The sequence below is a fragment of the Peromyscus leucopus genome, chromosome 8b, assembly GCF_004664715.2.
Source record: "Peromyscus leucopus breed LL Stock chromosome 8b, UCI_PerLeu_2.1, whole genome shotgun sequence".
NCBI classification, from domain to species: domain Eukaryota; kingdom Metazoa; phylum Chordata; class Mammalia; order Rodentia; family Cricetidae; genus Peromyscus; species Peromyscus leucopus.
This window is the reverse complement of record NC_051086.1, coordinates 87,596,186-87,611,034: the sequence shown is the minus strand read 5'-3', so window position 1 is coordinate 87,611,034 and position 14,849 is coordinate 87,596,186. Positions and strand designations below refer to the sequence as shown.

The window sequence follows — 14,849 nt, the reverse complement described above, 5'->3', positions numbered from 1 at the left end:
AAGCTTTGAGATTGGCTATCTAGCTGCTATAGATAACCTTAGTTATTTCATAGTTCTCTTTTGACATATAGTTTGCCGTTTGCTTAATTTCAGTATTAAATAAAAGCAAACAGATTGATTTCAGTTTATTAGTAACTCCCTCAAACACGTAAGGACCTTGCTTGAGGTACTCCCCCCCCCCCCCCCCACCCGAGACAGGGTCTCTCTGTGTAGCTTTGCACCTTTCCTGGAACTTGCTCTGTAGACCAGGCTGTCCTGTAACTCAGAGAGATCCGCCTGCCTTTGCCTCCCAAGTGCTGGGATTAAAGGCATGCACCACCACCACCCAGCTGAGGTACCTTTTTATAATGATATGATAACCATGATACATAGAGATTTACATTTATTTTATTTTGACTGTATTTCAACCTCCTCATGCCACTGTCTTTTGTAGGGATGCAAGTGGATATCAGTGATCTTGACAGTCTACTTGGAAACATGGCTTTCAAATTGACACCTGAGGAATCAACCTCAAAGTTACCAGATTATGGTAAATGGCTCCATAGCACTGTACCCACGAAAGAATTGGGGCTTGAAGCTAATGTTTTTGACATGACAAAAAAGAATAACCTTTTCCTTTTCTTTTAGTAATATAAAGTGATGTTTTTCACTATTCATTCATTCATTCATTCATTCATCAAGTTTATGCTGGGCACTTAATAGCCATACATGGCTCTGTGTATTTGCATAGTACTTACATTGCATTAGGTATTAAAGTTAATCTGGAGATAAATAAAGTATCTAGAAGGATGCATATAGGGTGCATCCAGTATTGTGCTGTGTTCTAGAAGGGGTTTGAGCAGCTCTGTGTTTTGTTTTCTGCTGCTAGTCCTGCAACCAGTCATCCATGGAACAACTGGATTTACAGTTACATGGTCTTTTGCTTCACCCTTAACCCACAGGTCATTCTAGAATTCAGGAAAGGCTTTCAGGATCCACTGGGCATATACAAGGGTTGAGTCTTTTTGTCTAACACTAAAATGTAGTGTGTGTGTGTGTGTGTGTGTGTGTGTGTGTTAGTAAACTGTGCCACATGATGCACAATATTTCCAAAAGTATTTCTTTTGTTTTGAAGGAAGTCGTGTTGGTGTTGACATGAAAGAAAGTTCTCAATATGAGGAAATGGAAAGTAAAATTAAGGAACCCTCGGAATTGGTGAATAACCTGCCCATTGAAGGTGAGACTAAGAAATGACAAGTCTTTTTTTCTTTCAGCAGAATTTGTTTAGAAGATTTTCTACAGCTCAATTCTTTTTTATTTTTAAATAGCTAATGTATTGACTTTAGTTTTTTTAAATATTTTGTAACTTTCATACATGAGTACCATATATTTTCATCATATCTACCCCACCTCTCCTCATCACCTCCTGTATGCCCCCTTTACCCTCTCTTATAGTGATGTCTTTATGATTATATATATATATGCATATATGCATGTATGTGTGTGTGTGTGTGTATGTACATGAATGACCTACTGAGACCAGCTAGTGTTGTCCATATGTAGTTGGGTGTAGGGTTGACCTGGGGATGGGTAGCCTATCAGAGGGCTTATCCTTGAAGAAAACCGTCTCTCCTCCCTCAGCAGTTCTCAACTGCCTAAAGCTCTTCAACTAGAGGCAGGCCTTTGTGTGCTCTTCCGCCATTTGTGGCTAGAATGTAGACTGGTGTGATCTTGTGCAGGGACCATATTGTTGGGGTTTTCCTGGGTACGACATCCCTGTCATGTCCAGAAGACACTATTTCTCAATGGTCCTCCTGGTCCTGTGGCTCTGTAAATCTTTTTTTTCCTTGTCTGTGAGATTCCTTGAGCCTAGCGTATAGGAATTGTGTTATCAATAGTCCATTTGGGAACAGGCGCTCAACAGTTGCTTATTCTCTGCACTTGAATTTATTATGGTTTTCTGTAATAGCTTTTGTCTGCCGTGAAAAGCATCTTTTTGGTGGGAGAATGAGAACCATACTAAGAAATGGTTAGAAGGCAGTTAATCTGCATCTGGTTTTAAATGGTTGTAGTAGGTTCTCCTCTAGAGCCTCTGGCCTCTCCAGCCATAGCCTCTTGGTTAGGCAAGAGGTCCTTCCTATTACGTGGACTCTAAGACCAATCAGATAGTTCGTTGGTTACTCCTGATATTTTAATGCCACTAGTGCACCACTGGGCATCTTTTGGCTGGACCAGTAGTTATTGCAATTTGAAGGATCTGCAACTGTGTAAGACTGTTGATGACATTTCCCCTCAGAAGCTTTGTAACACCTTCCAACATCATTAAAAGCTAATTGGCACCAAGTGGTGGTGGCGCACACCTTCAATCCCAGCACTCGGGAGACAGAAGCAGGTGCATCTCTGTGAGTTCGAGGCTAGCCTTGTCTACAGAGGGGATTCCAGGATATCTGGGGCTACACAGAGAAATGTTGTCTCAAAAACAAAAACAAAACAAACAAACAAAAAGCTAGTCATCAGTGCGAAGGCTTCTGAGTCAGTACCAGCTTGATTTCCCCAAGTCCTTTACCATACAATCCTATTTCCTAATTAAGTAGAGAATCACTCAAAAGAAACTTTTAGGAGGCATTATTGTTTTATCTTAAGAAGTACTAAGCCAGGCGGTGGTGGCACAGGCCTTTAAACCCAGCACTTGGGAGGCAGAGCCTTCAAGAATCATGCCGAGTTCCTGCTTTCCCAGACATGTGACATTTTGTTCACCTCCTAAGTCCAAAGAACCTTCCCCTCTCTTCCAGAGGGATATTTCAATTCTGAGCAAACTGCTATCCAGCAGAGTGTCCATATGTGTGTGAGTGTGACTGTGCACAAGCAGGTGTTTATGCTTGTGTGCACATGCAGAGGCTGGAAGAGAGTGCAGGGGTATGGTTCTCTATCGCTCCTCACCCAGTCTTTGAGCAGCTCTGTGAATCAGAGGCTCACGTTTTCTCGGGTAGGCTGGAAGCCAGCAAGCTCCACAAGTCCTCTTGTTTTTACCCTGTTCGGGACTGGGGTTGCAGGTGTTTATGGGGGTCCAGCCAGCTATGTTGGTGCTGGAATCTGAATTCTGGTTTCATGACATTTTAGCAAGAGCTGTTCATGGTTGAGACACCATTCCAGCCATGTTGTTCATTTCATCAGCAACTTCTTTCACTCTGACAGTTTCCAGTGCAGAGAAGCGTCAGGGAAAAGAAAACAGATAGGAATCAGGAGAAGAGAAATGAGATTAAAAAAACTTAAATTGAAAAAAAAAAAAATCAGGTTAAGAGACATACAGTCCACACTGCAGTTAAGGATTAACAGTTACTCCATTAAAAAATAAAAAGCCTGGAAGCTCAGGTGACAGATGGTAGTTTTTTGTTATGTCTAAAAGTATAAAATCTGTGATTATTGTACTCTAAACCACAAAATACACTTGTGCTTTACTACCTCAGGTTATCCCAAAATAAGTTAAAAGGAATAGGTTTTAATTTACCTATCATACTGATTTTTTTTCTGGATAACTAGAAAAGCCAAGTTAAAGTTCTGATAATCCTATAAAAACATTAAATTACGATACAAAGATAGAAATGATATATCTTGCCTTATTAACACTCAATCAAGTTAATAATAGCCAGAAATGAATGCATTTAAAAAACAATCTGTCTTTTTTACCTTCCATTCCTCTTGCCTTTCTAAGGAAGAAAAGTTGATGTGGGCCGTTTGGACAGCATTCTGGGACAGATGCAGATCAAACTCTCAGACGAAGAACTCAGGAAGCTGTCAGATGGCCTTACAGGTGAGTGTCCCAGAAACGAGTCCCTCCAAGAGTCGGTCCCTGCGACCATGGATGCGGGCTCTCCAAACCAGTGTGCTCTGTTCCAAAAAGGCATTTTGCAGAGCTGAGGGAAGAATTTATCCCTAATATGAAGGTAAGTCTTAGTTTTCATTAAATAACAAAATCTTCAAGAACAGCAAGAGAGAAGGATAAAACTGTCTCCAGCTCTTTGTTTCATTTAACACTTATTTCCTATATCCTGAAAAAGTTCAGATTAATTTATTTATTTATTCATTCATTTACCTTTGTATGTGTTGTGTATACTCATGTGTGTGGATGCACGTGTGTGTGTGTGTGTGTGTGTGTGTGTGTGTGTGTGTGTGTAGATTTGATGCATATGTTTGCACATACTTGTGGTAACCAGAGGACAACCTTGGGTGTTGTTCCTCAGGTGCTGTGTACCTTATTTATTTTAGGATCCTTAAAAAACATTTCTTTTAGATTTTTTTATGTCACGTGTATGGGCTTTTGCCTGCATGTATGTGTGTGCCTACGGAGGTTGGATGGGAGCATCAGATCCTCTGAAACTGAACTAGAGCTTCCATATCTGCTAGGAATGAAACCCCAGTCCCCTGCAAGAGCAGTAAGTGCTCTTAACCATTGAGCCATGTCTCCAGCCCTCCCACCTGTATTTCTAGGCAGGTCTCTCACTGGGCTGCAAGCCTGCTGGGTAGACCGAACTTGATGGCACTGAGCCCTAGTGATCTGCTCATCTGCACCCCACCAGTGCTGGGATTGCAAGGATGCACTGTCATGCTTGTTATATGTGTCCTGGGGATTGAACTCAGGTCTTCACGCTTATCTGGCAAATGCTTTATGGACTAAGTTTTCTTCAACACTGTCTTTTTGTATTATATATCTTAATTTATGTCATATTTTTATGATTGACCTTAGATATCAGAGCAATTGATAGAAACCAAATTTTTATTTATTACTGTGGAATTTGACTGAAATATGCTTTGCTTTTTATACTGGGTTTTACAATTATTATGCAGAGACACATCTGGTTGTCATAGTTGTTATGTGGGTGGGAGCTGTTAGCATTCAATTTCTCATGTATTAGAGATACTGGATACCCTGAATTCATGCGACCTTTTAACACAATGAAAACTGTCCTGTGGTAAGTTAATGTGCTTAGTAATTGGGGATCCTATGCCCTAAACTAACTGCTGTTTCTGTGTTACTGTCTGATTACTACAAACTAAACCTTGGGAGTTAATGCTCACTCAACTTTTTCTGACTTGATTCATTGTATTGCAAATGAGCATTGCCATTCCTTTATAAAATGTGAGTTTTTTAGAAAATTTCATATCTTTATTTTTATTGTATGAATTTTTTTGCCTTCATGTATGTCTGTTTGTCACAAGTATGCCTGGTCTCTGTGGAGGTCTCTTGGATATTATTAAGGACCAGTCTTAATAATCTTCTTCCCAGGGGCCCAGAAGAGAAGCTATGAATGGCAAGAATTATTTTCGGGGAAAAAAAAATCTAAGTACACTGAGCTCTTTAGATTGTCTACTTTATTATATTCCTCTGGGATAAAATTCTGTCTACACAGCTTCAGTTCTGTTCTCATGCTTACCTCCTTTTTTGCCTGATTTCTCTCTACCTTTATCTGCTGCCCCCTCTAAGTTCTATCGTAATTCTCTTATCTTAGTTCTGCCTCATCTTGGTCTTTCTCATCTCTTTCTTACCCATCTCATTCTTCCCCATCTGTCTCTTCCTCATCTTCCATCTCATTCTTATAGTTCTCCAGTGAAAATCCTCAAAATCCTCCCTAAGTCTCTGAGGTTTACAGTTATATACCCATGCAACAGCAGTGCTCCAGCTAAAGCAAGGTCACCAGGCTTGAATTCTTACAGGGTCATAAAGGCAGACAAGAGTTTTCCTCAGACAGTGATTGTCAGGCTTTCTTTTATAACCCAAAAGGGGAGTGGTAAAGGAGGAGGTCAACTAAGAGCTAAGATTGGTTAATATCAGAAAAAGGGAATTTATGTGCTCAATCTACATTCCTAGAAGTGGTTAGGTAAAAAGTTAGGAGTCTATAATGTTAGTATAAATACCACTAAGGCTGTATAAGAAAAGGAGGGTCTGAGCTTAATTTGCCTTAATTCAGGAGATCATTTGGCCTTGGTTGCTTGATAGGTATTTCAGATAGAATACACTGTTATGAGTTCTTGGAAGTATACAAGCATACAAAGAAATCATTACAGGAATCAGCTTATACACACACACACACACACACACACACACACACACACACACACACACAAACACAGAGATCCGCCTGGCTCTGCCTCCCGAGTGCTGGGATTAAAGGCGTGCGCCACCACCACCCAGCAAGATTTCTTAAGCCATGGCTTGACCTTCGGAAAAGTCCTTGACCTTTCCAAGTAGTAGCTTTTGTGATAGTAGCTGAATTCTATTACATTTTCCTTTGGCTTGCAGGAGAGGTCAGAAGAGGCCATTGGATCCTCTGAAACAGGAGTTACAGGTGTTTGTGAGCCATTGTGTGGGTGCTGGGAGCTGAATCTGGGTCCTCTGCATGAGCAGCCAGTGCTCTTAACCACTGAGCTGTCTCACCAGCCATGATAATGTGAGCTTTTAGCAGAGATTATGCTGGCTAGTTTTATATCATCTTGTCAGAAGCTGGTTCATGCGGCAGTTTTCAAAGGTCTAGGTTCTGTGTTCAAGGGCCAGTGACTCCCTCAAAGTATACAGTAAGCACTGATAAGCAATCTCATTAAATAATTGATTCAATGTGGTGAATTAAGAGAGTATGGTTTTGGTTGAAAATTTTTAAATTGATATAGTGTATGTCCTATAATAAAATGTGAAATGTTTATGTTATCTGAGTATGTTTTATTTATTGAGTTGGGGGAATTTTTTTTCATTTATTTCTTTCCAGGCAAATAACTATATGATTAGAGGCAATGAAAAATATTAGACTGCGGTTTATTGTTTTTAAAGTGTATTCAAAGTTGAAGACTGCCACTACAACCTACTTTTAGAACATTTTCATCGGCTGCAAAAGAAAACTCTTACCTTATAGCCATCGCCCTCCTGGTTTTCTACACCACCTCCCTTTCTCAAGCCCAGGCCTCTGCTAGTGTATTTCCTCTCGTCGTAAGCTGCTCTGGATGTGTCAAATCCTGGAGGATTACAGGCTTTCATGATGGGTTCATTTCACTTAGTGTGTGTTTTATAGGCTCATCCAGATAGCAGCATGAGTACCCCATTCTATATTATTACTAAATCATATTCCCCTGTGGATACACTTCCTTTTGTCTTTATGAAATCTCCAGTTAATGGAAACTTAGGTCATTCTCATTGTTTGTCTATCGTGTTGCTTTTGCTATTTGTGTACAGTTTTTTTGTGAACATATTTTCATTACTCTTTGGCGTGGAATTGTTGAATCAAACGGTAAGTGTGGTTAACTTTCTAAGGAACTAATTGTCTTTTGAGTGTTGCATATTTACTTACATTCTTGCAAAAAATGTGTGTGGGGGATTATGATTTCTGCATCTCTTCTGATTCTTTTTATTCTTACAATTTAGGCATGCTAGTAAGTGTAGAGTGGTATGTCATTGTGGCTTTGATTTATTTTCCCTTGTGACAATCATATTGAATATCTCCATGTGCTTATTAGCTGTTTCTTTAACTTCTTGAAGACATGGCTGCTCAGATTCTTTGCTCATTTTAAAATTAGATTCTTGTCCTTTTATTATTGACTTAAAAAACTTTCTTTACCAATATTTTCTCCATTCTCTTATGTCTTTTTATTTTCTTGATAGTGTTATTTGTAGTGCAAAACTTTCAAATTGTGATGTAATCCAGTGTGCCATTTTTATTGTGTTTTATTTTTATTTTTATTTATTTATTTTATTTTATTTTTTTTACCATTAATGTGACTGTTAGCCCCTGGAATATTTCCAGACATTTGATTTTTTGGATGTTCCTTAGGGGAAATTGCACCTCACAGTGATATTCTGGAAGCAGGACTCGGGTGATAACTCTTTGATCTGTTTCACCATTCACTGAATTTCTCAGATTTTTGACTTAATGGAAATGGATGCATGTAGTATGTATTTTATGTCTTTCTAGGGATGACTGTGAAATTCAGCCATGTGGTTGCATGTAGACTGTATTACCCTTTATTGGTGAATAACATTCAATTGCATGAATATACTATGATTTATTTATACTCTTATTGATGGACATGTAATACTTTTCTATTTTGGCCATTCCCAATAAGGTTGATAGGACCATTTGTATGTACAACTTTTTGCAGGAGTGCATTTTAATTTCTTTTGGATAAGTACCTAGGAGTAGAATCTTCCTATATTATAGAGTATATGTAGATTTTTTCTTTTTATTTATTCTCTCATACTATGCATCCTGATGGCAGCCTCTCCTCCCTCTCTTCCTCCCACTCCCCCACCTCCCCTCTCCCCCAGATCTACGGCTCCTCTGTTTCTCTTCAGAAAAGAGCAGGCCTCCCAGTGATTCCACTGAACACTATATAACAAAATGCAATAACACTAGGCACAACCCTTTGAGAATTCCAGTTTCTTCACATCCTTTCCTAATATTCTTTTTGCTAGTTTTCATTTTAAACGATATATATGAAATTATAATTTATTCTGATTTTAACTTGCATTTTGCAGATGACTAAATATGTTTTAAATATTTTTCATGTTCTTGTTGGTTTTAATATATTTAATATATAAAATGTATTTTACTATATTATATAAAATAGATTTGATATATAAAATATTTAATATATTTATTATATAAAATATTTTAATATATAAATATGTTTTGATATATGTATATAATATGTTTTAGTATATTTATATCTAAAATATTTTAATATAGTTTATTATAATATTTTTAATGAAATGTTTGTTAGGCCTTCTGACCATTTCTTTTAGATTATTTTTATAATAAGCATAATGTTGGTAAATTGCCATGGGCTGCTGAAGTTTGTTGAAAGCTGACTCTGGAAACTAAGAGGGCAGCTCTCTTGTCTCAGACCCTAGCATGTTTAGTTAAGCATTCTCTAAAATTCTTTGTCCTGGGGAAGGCTGGCCTGCTAACTGAAAAGGGGAGAGGAAAACAGCAAATAGCTAAGGGTCTTAAAAACATTACACCTTTGAGAATGCCCAAAAGACATTGTCCAGAGATTTTCAAAAGATGTTAGAATTGTTTATCCCACAACACAAACATGCCTGTTGTTGGCATATACACACAATGGCCATCCATGGAGAGAATTTTCTGCTTGGCATGGAAATCTCTTTACCCGAAACTCCAGGATGAGGACTTCACCAGGACTTTCTCAGCCATCAGCTGGATAACATTACCTTTGCTTGTTTTCCAGCGGGACTACTCTAGTCACTTCTGATAGATATTGTAAGTGCCTAATTTGATGGTGTTTTTCTCTCTCTCTTTCTGTTTCTATCTACGTGCTAGTTGATATGTGTTCTTTTACATTTGCTCACTATATACCCAACAAACTCATTCATTTGAAACGAAAAGTATGGCTCTTATAGATCATTGTCCTCACAGAATATCTTTTTATTGTTTATTTGTTGGATAGCTTTATATATTCTCATCTATTTTACATATTCATTGTCAGATATAGGTATTCCAAATATTTTCTATAAGACTATGATTTGCTGATGCATTTTCCTAAACTTGCCTTTAAATAAGAAATTTAATTTTGATAATATCCAACTTATTAATCTTTGTGATTAGTGCATTTTTTATGTTACTGAAAAAATCATTGCCTACATCAGGGTCACTCAGTGACTTATGCTTTTTCTAGATATTTTCTAATCATATAAGATATATTTAATTGTATGATATATTTTCAGTTAATTTTGTATGAAATGAAAGATAGTAGTCAGTGTTTTATAAATAGATAGCTACTAATTTTAGCACCAATTCTTAAAAATAATTTCCTGCCTTCATTAAATTAACTTGAACTATTATTCAAAATATGAGTCAGTTTCTGAATGTTCTGTTTTATAGAACTATTACTGTGTTAGTTACTGTGGCTTCAGAGTGAGTCTTTTCAACATTGTTCCGTGTTTTCCAGATTCCTTCACTGTTCCTTAGCATCTCCATTTCAGTTTTCAGGATGACTATCAATTTCTTCAAAAGACAATGATGTAATTTTGACATATATAGTATTGTATCTGTAAATTCATTTGGAGAGAATAGACATAGTCACAGTGTTGATCTCTCTCTCTCTCTCTCTCTCTCTCTCTCTCTCTGTGTGTGTGTGTGTGTGTGTGTGTGTATTTGGGGACAGTAGAGATTAAGTATGGTTATCTTAGCAATAAACACAATGCTCCTTTCTTTTTATGAAAGACTTTTATTTCTTTTTTTTTTTTTTTTTTTTTTTTTTTTTTTTTTTTTTTTTTTTTTTTTTTTTTTGTTTTTCGAGACAGGGTTTCTCTGTGTAGCTTTGCACCTTTCCTGGAGCTCACTTGGTAGCCCAGGCTGTCCTGGAACTCACTTGGTAGCCCAGGCTGGCCTCGAACTCACAGAGATCCACCTGCCTCTGCCTCCCGAGTCTGCCTCCCGAGTCTGCCTCCCGAGTGCTGGGATTAAAGGCGTGCGCCACCAACGCCCGGCTGACTTTTATTTCTTTAAACAATATTTTGTAACTTTTAGTTCAGAAGACTTGGGCATTTTTTGTCAGCTTTGCTTGTATCTTAATATTTCATCTTCCAATTCCAATGGTTTTCTGCTGCAAATGATGACACTTCCCCTCCTCCCTTCCAACATCACAGTGCTTTTCTTTGTTCCCCCTGCCCTCTTCTTGCCTTGCCTGTGTTTCTAGAGCAATGTCAAATAAAAGAGACAGTAGTAGGTCATCTTCCTCCTGGCCCTTAATCTAAGGGGAAAGGACTTCAATATTTTATGTTATTATGTTAGCGACAATATTTTATAGTTGTGTAGATACCTGCTTCTAAATTCAGCTAATGTTTTTGCAATAATGTTTTTATTATCCGTCTCTCAGTTATAGTTTTTCTTATAGGTAAAGAGGAGATTGATATCAACAAATTAATGGATACAATAAAAGCTGAAAAAGGTTGGTCAGAAAATACTATGAGTCTAAAATCCAGTTTCTCTAACCTAATTTTAATATACTTAATTATCTAATCATCTATTTATGATTCTTTTTGACATTTGTATTATGGAAAGTCGTATCTAATATCTTAGGGCCTGGCTATATATTGTCTAGTTCAGCAATTCTGTATGAAACAATGATGGCATTTTCTTTACCCTGGGAAGATTTTACTGGCTCTACCCTCCCTCATGCATAGGCCCAGAGAAAGCATTATCTGGGATAAAAAAAAAAAAAAAGGATGTTGGCTGGGTGTGGTAGTGCATGTCTTTAATACAAGTACTTAGGTGACAGAGGCAGGAGGTTCTCTGTGTATTCAAGGCCAGCCTGTTCTACAAAGTGAATTATAGGCTAACTAAGACTATTTAGTGAGACCCTATCTCTAAATAAATAAATAATAGGCATAGGCTGTCTCATAATTAAAGAAAATGATTGGACCTATGCATGACAGTATCATTAAATAATATCATGTATATTCCATCATTATGATTATTTTTACTAGGAATCAGAAAATAAATCACATTCCCATGATTGTCACTAACAAATGGGTAGGCATCATTGTGCTCTTACTGTCCATATGGCAGTTAATACAGGGTAAGCATGAAAGTCTGCATGTGCTTAGAATTTTTAGGTCTTTCGTTAGTCTTATTTACCTGTGTTTTCTACCATTAGAAGGAGAAACGGTTGATGTTGCTGATATTAAAAGTATACTGCACTTAAGGTATCTGCCTAGAGGAAGCATGGATATAGCAAATATTTCTGTTGATGGTAAGAATTTTAAATTGCGTAGAATTTAAGATAATTTATAGTTATACCTGTTCTGTGAGAATGTTCATCCATTTTTATGCAAAATGCCATTAACTTGCCAGAAAATTTTCAAAAAGAAAAGACTTCCATTTTTTTAAAAGTAAATTTCTAATAGTTCTCCTTTAAAAGAAAGTTCAACTACATTATGCAAAAGTTTTCAGACTGTCTGCTCTGTCAATCACTGATTCTGCCATTAGCCAAAAGACTGCCTATTTTGGCTTTAGAAACCAATGATTGAGCATCCCCAGGATTAGTTGGAAAGAATAAAAAAAAATTGAATAGGAATAAATTAAAGAGGAGAAATGAAAAAAATTAATGGTAGGAAGAATGTTAAGAGGGATAAGACAGATGAATGGGTATAGAGGCCTCATAGAAGAGTTTTTCGTTCTATAATTGTATTGTTTATTTGCAATTATGTTATAAACATTGGGGAGAAATCCTAATGCCTACCATTATGAATTATGGCTTTTAAAATGACTCAATGAATTGCTGGCAACCTGATTTGTACCTTTCACACAGATATTCGAGAATTCTACCAAAAGAAATTGACTGATATGGTGGGAGCCACTGAAGGTGAGTGGAATGCGTACAGGAAAAGCAGAAGAATTTGAGATCACTGTGTTGTATGTTTGTGCAACTTTCTAATAATTAGATTGCAATTTCTGCCATCCTTGTCTGTATTCTGATCCCACGTGTACATTTCTTCTAAAAATTTGGAGTTTTACAAATAATCATGCATGTTCTATGGTAGAAAGAAAGAAAATAATTAGATACCAGGTTAGCTCTTTCAAAAAAAAAACTAAATTAAGTAAAAACTTTGCATACATTATTATATTGGCTGACACAGGCAATCTGGCCACTGAGGAAATAAACATAAATGGTACTTCTTGTTCATAAATCTTAGATTTGTCCACTATGCATTCTTAAGCAGTGTTTAACTAGCCAGCTAATGAAAACCAGATCAGGAAAGTTACTCTGGATGTCATCCTGGTGCTGATGTCTCTGGCACAGCTGGGCAGACTTCCCTGGGCCTTGGTCTTTGTGGGTTAGAATCATTATAAGGATCTGAATGCATTACCTTTAAGACAGTAACTAAAGTTTGCTTACATTCTTTTTCTGTAGGAGAGGATATTGATGTTCATAAACTGGAGTCTGTTTTGCAAACTATGGATGTAAAACTTTCAGAAAATCAAATGAGTGACCTAATGAAAAACCTGCAAGTTGATGGTAAGATATAGTGAGATTGCTTGTGAACGTTTGATAATAGTAACATTTCCACAAGAATCCCTGAAGTTCTTAGTTTTCAATAAGATATTATTTCGACAAGAATAAGACAATAGCAAGTTTCATCTCTTGATATTAAAAGTTACGTTTCAGCAATTTGATTTATCTCTATTGGTAATATGATTGTATCTACTATTGCTCCAAAGGTTTAGGGAATTGACAACTTTGAGGATGTTCCATGAGATGGACATAAATAGAAACAATTTAAATTCAGAAAATTTTAAGAAGACAGAGAAAACATTGCCAAGAGTAAAAAAAATTATTTATTTATTTTACATCCTGATTGCAGTTTCCCTTCCCTCCTCTCTTCCTATTCTCTCCCTTCCATCTTCCCTCTCCCCCCACCTATCCACTCCTCTGTTTCTATTCAGGAAAGGACAGACCTCCCATGGATATCAACAAAACATGGCTTATCAAGTTACAGTAAGACTAAGCACCTCCCCTTGTATTGAGGCTGGGCAAAGCAACCCAGTGTGAGGAATAGGGTCCCAAAGCCAGCAAAAGTGATAGAGACAGCCCCTGCTCTCACTGTTAGGAGTCCCACAAGAAGACCAAGTTACACAGCTGTCCCATAAATGTAGAGGGACTAGGTCAGTCCCATGCAGGCTCCCTGGTTGTCAGTTCAGACTCTGTGAGCTCCTATGAGCCACGGTTAGTTGATTCTGTGAGTTTTCTTATGATGTCCTTGACCCCTCTGGCTCCTACAATCCTTCCTCCCTCTCTTCAACAGGATTCCCAGAGCTTGGCCTAATACATGGCTGTGGGTCTCTATATCTGTTTCCGTCAGTTACTGGATGAAGCCTCTCTGATGACAGTTGGGCTAGGCACTACTTTATGAGTATTGCAAAACATCATTAGGCATCTGCCGCGCCGGCATGGCAATTGGGCCCGAAACCTGGCGAGGGAAGTCGGGATGAACATAGCACACACCAGTCAAGTTGCAAGCATCAGGACTCTCTTTATTCTTTCCTCCCCATCTTATATACCGTTTCAGGAGGAAACAAACAAAATTGTTTATCAAGCACCCAGGGTCAAGGAATGGTCAGCGTGCCCCAAGGAAGCCACAGCTGCCAAACCACGAGATAGATATACCAAACAGCAAAACATCTGCAGAACAGCCTGACCTCAGCGCACTCAGAACAGGGGAGGTGGGGGCAATCTTAGAGGGGTCAGAACCATTCTTATCCCAACAGGCATCATTACATTGATATTTTTTTTCTCCAGTTGTGCTTGGTTCTATCCTATGTCTCCAGCCTCTGGGTCCTGGCACTCCATGCAGTGTCAGGCATGGACTTCCTCTTCTGGCATGGGTCTCAGACTGGACCAGTCATTAGTTGGCCACTTCTTCAATCTCTGTGCCACCTATACCCCAGCACATTCCATAGGCAGGACAGACTGTAGGTCGAAGGTTATGTGGCTGGGTTGGTGTCTCAATCCCTCCATTGAAAGTCTTGCCTGGTCACCGGAGATGGCCAGTTCAGGCTCAGGCTATATATCTGCTATTCTAGGAGTCTTAGCTGGAGTCACCTTTGAAGATTCCTGGGAATTTCTCTTGCACCAGGTTTCTACTTTACCTCCAAATGCTGTCCCCCTTTCCAGTTGTCTCTTTCAGTACTCTCCTCCTCCATCCCCCTCCCCAACCTGATCCCTCATGTTCCCATCCCCACCTGCCTTCAGTCTACCCATGAAATCTTTCTATTTCCCCTTCCCAGGGAGGTCTGAGCATCTCCCGCCCTTTACCCTTTTTGTTACCTAGCCTCTTTGGGTCTGTGGATTGTAGTATAGTTATC

General features: G+C 38.2%; 1 protein-coding gene across 1 annotated transcript in view; it reads left to right on the top strand.

The window, feature by feature from the left end:
* Positions 1-14,849, top strand: part of LOC114702204 — a 175,449-nt gene that overhangs the window by 146,869 nt on the left and 13,731 nt on the right. Inside the window, exons 49-55 of the mRNA XM_037200852.1 lie at positions 434-529; positions 1,115-1,216; positions 3,692-3,790; positions 10,879-10,932; positions 11,644-11,736; positions 12,295-12,348; positions 12,898-13,002. Of these exons, the coding sequence (XP_037056747.1) occupies positions 434-529; positions 1,115-1,216; positions 3,692-3,790; positions 10,879-10,932; positions 11,644-11,736; positions 12,295-12,348; positions 12,898-13,002 (603 nt within the window). The remainder of the gene's footprint in view (positions 1-433; positions 530-1,114; positions 1,217-3,691; positions 3,791-10,878; positions 10,933-11,643; positions 11,737-12,294; positions 12,349-12,897; positions 13,003-14,849) is intronic.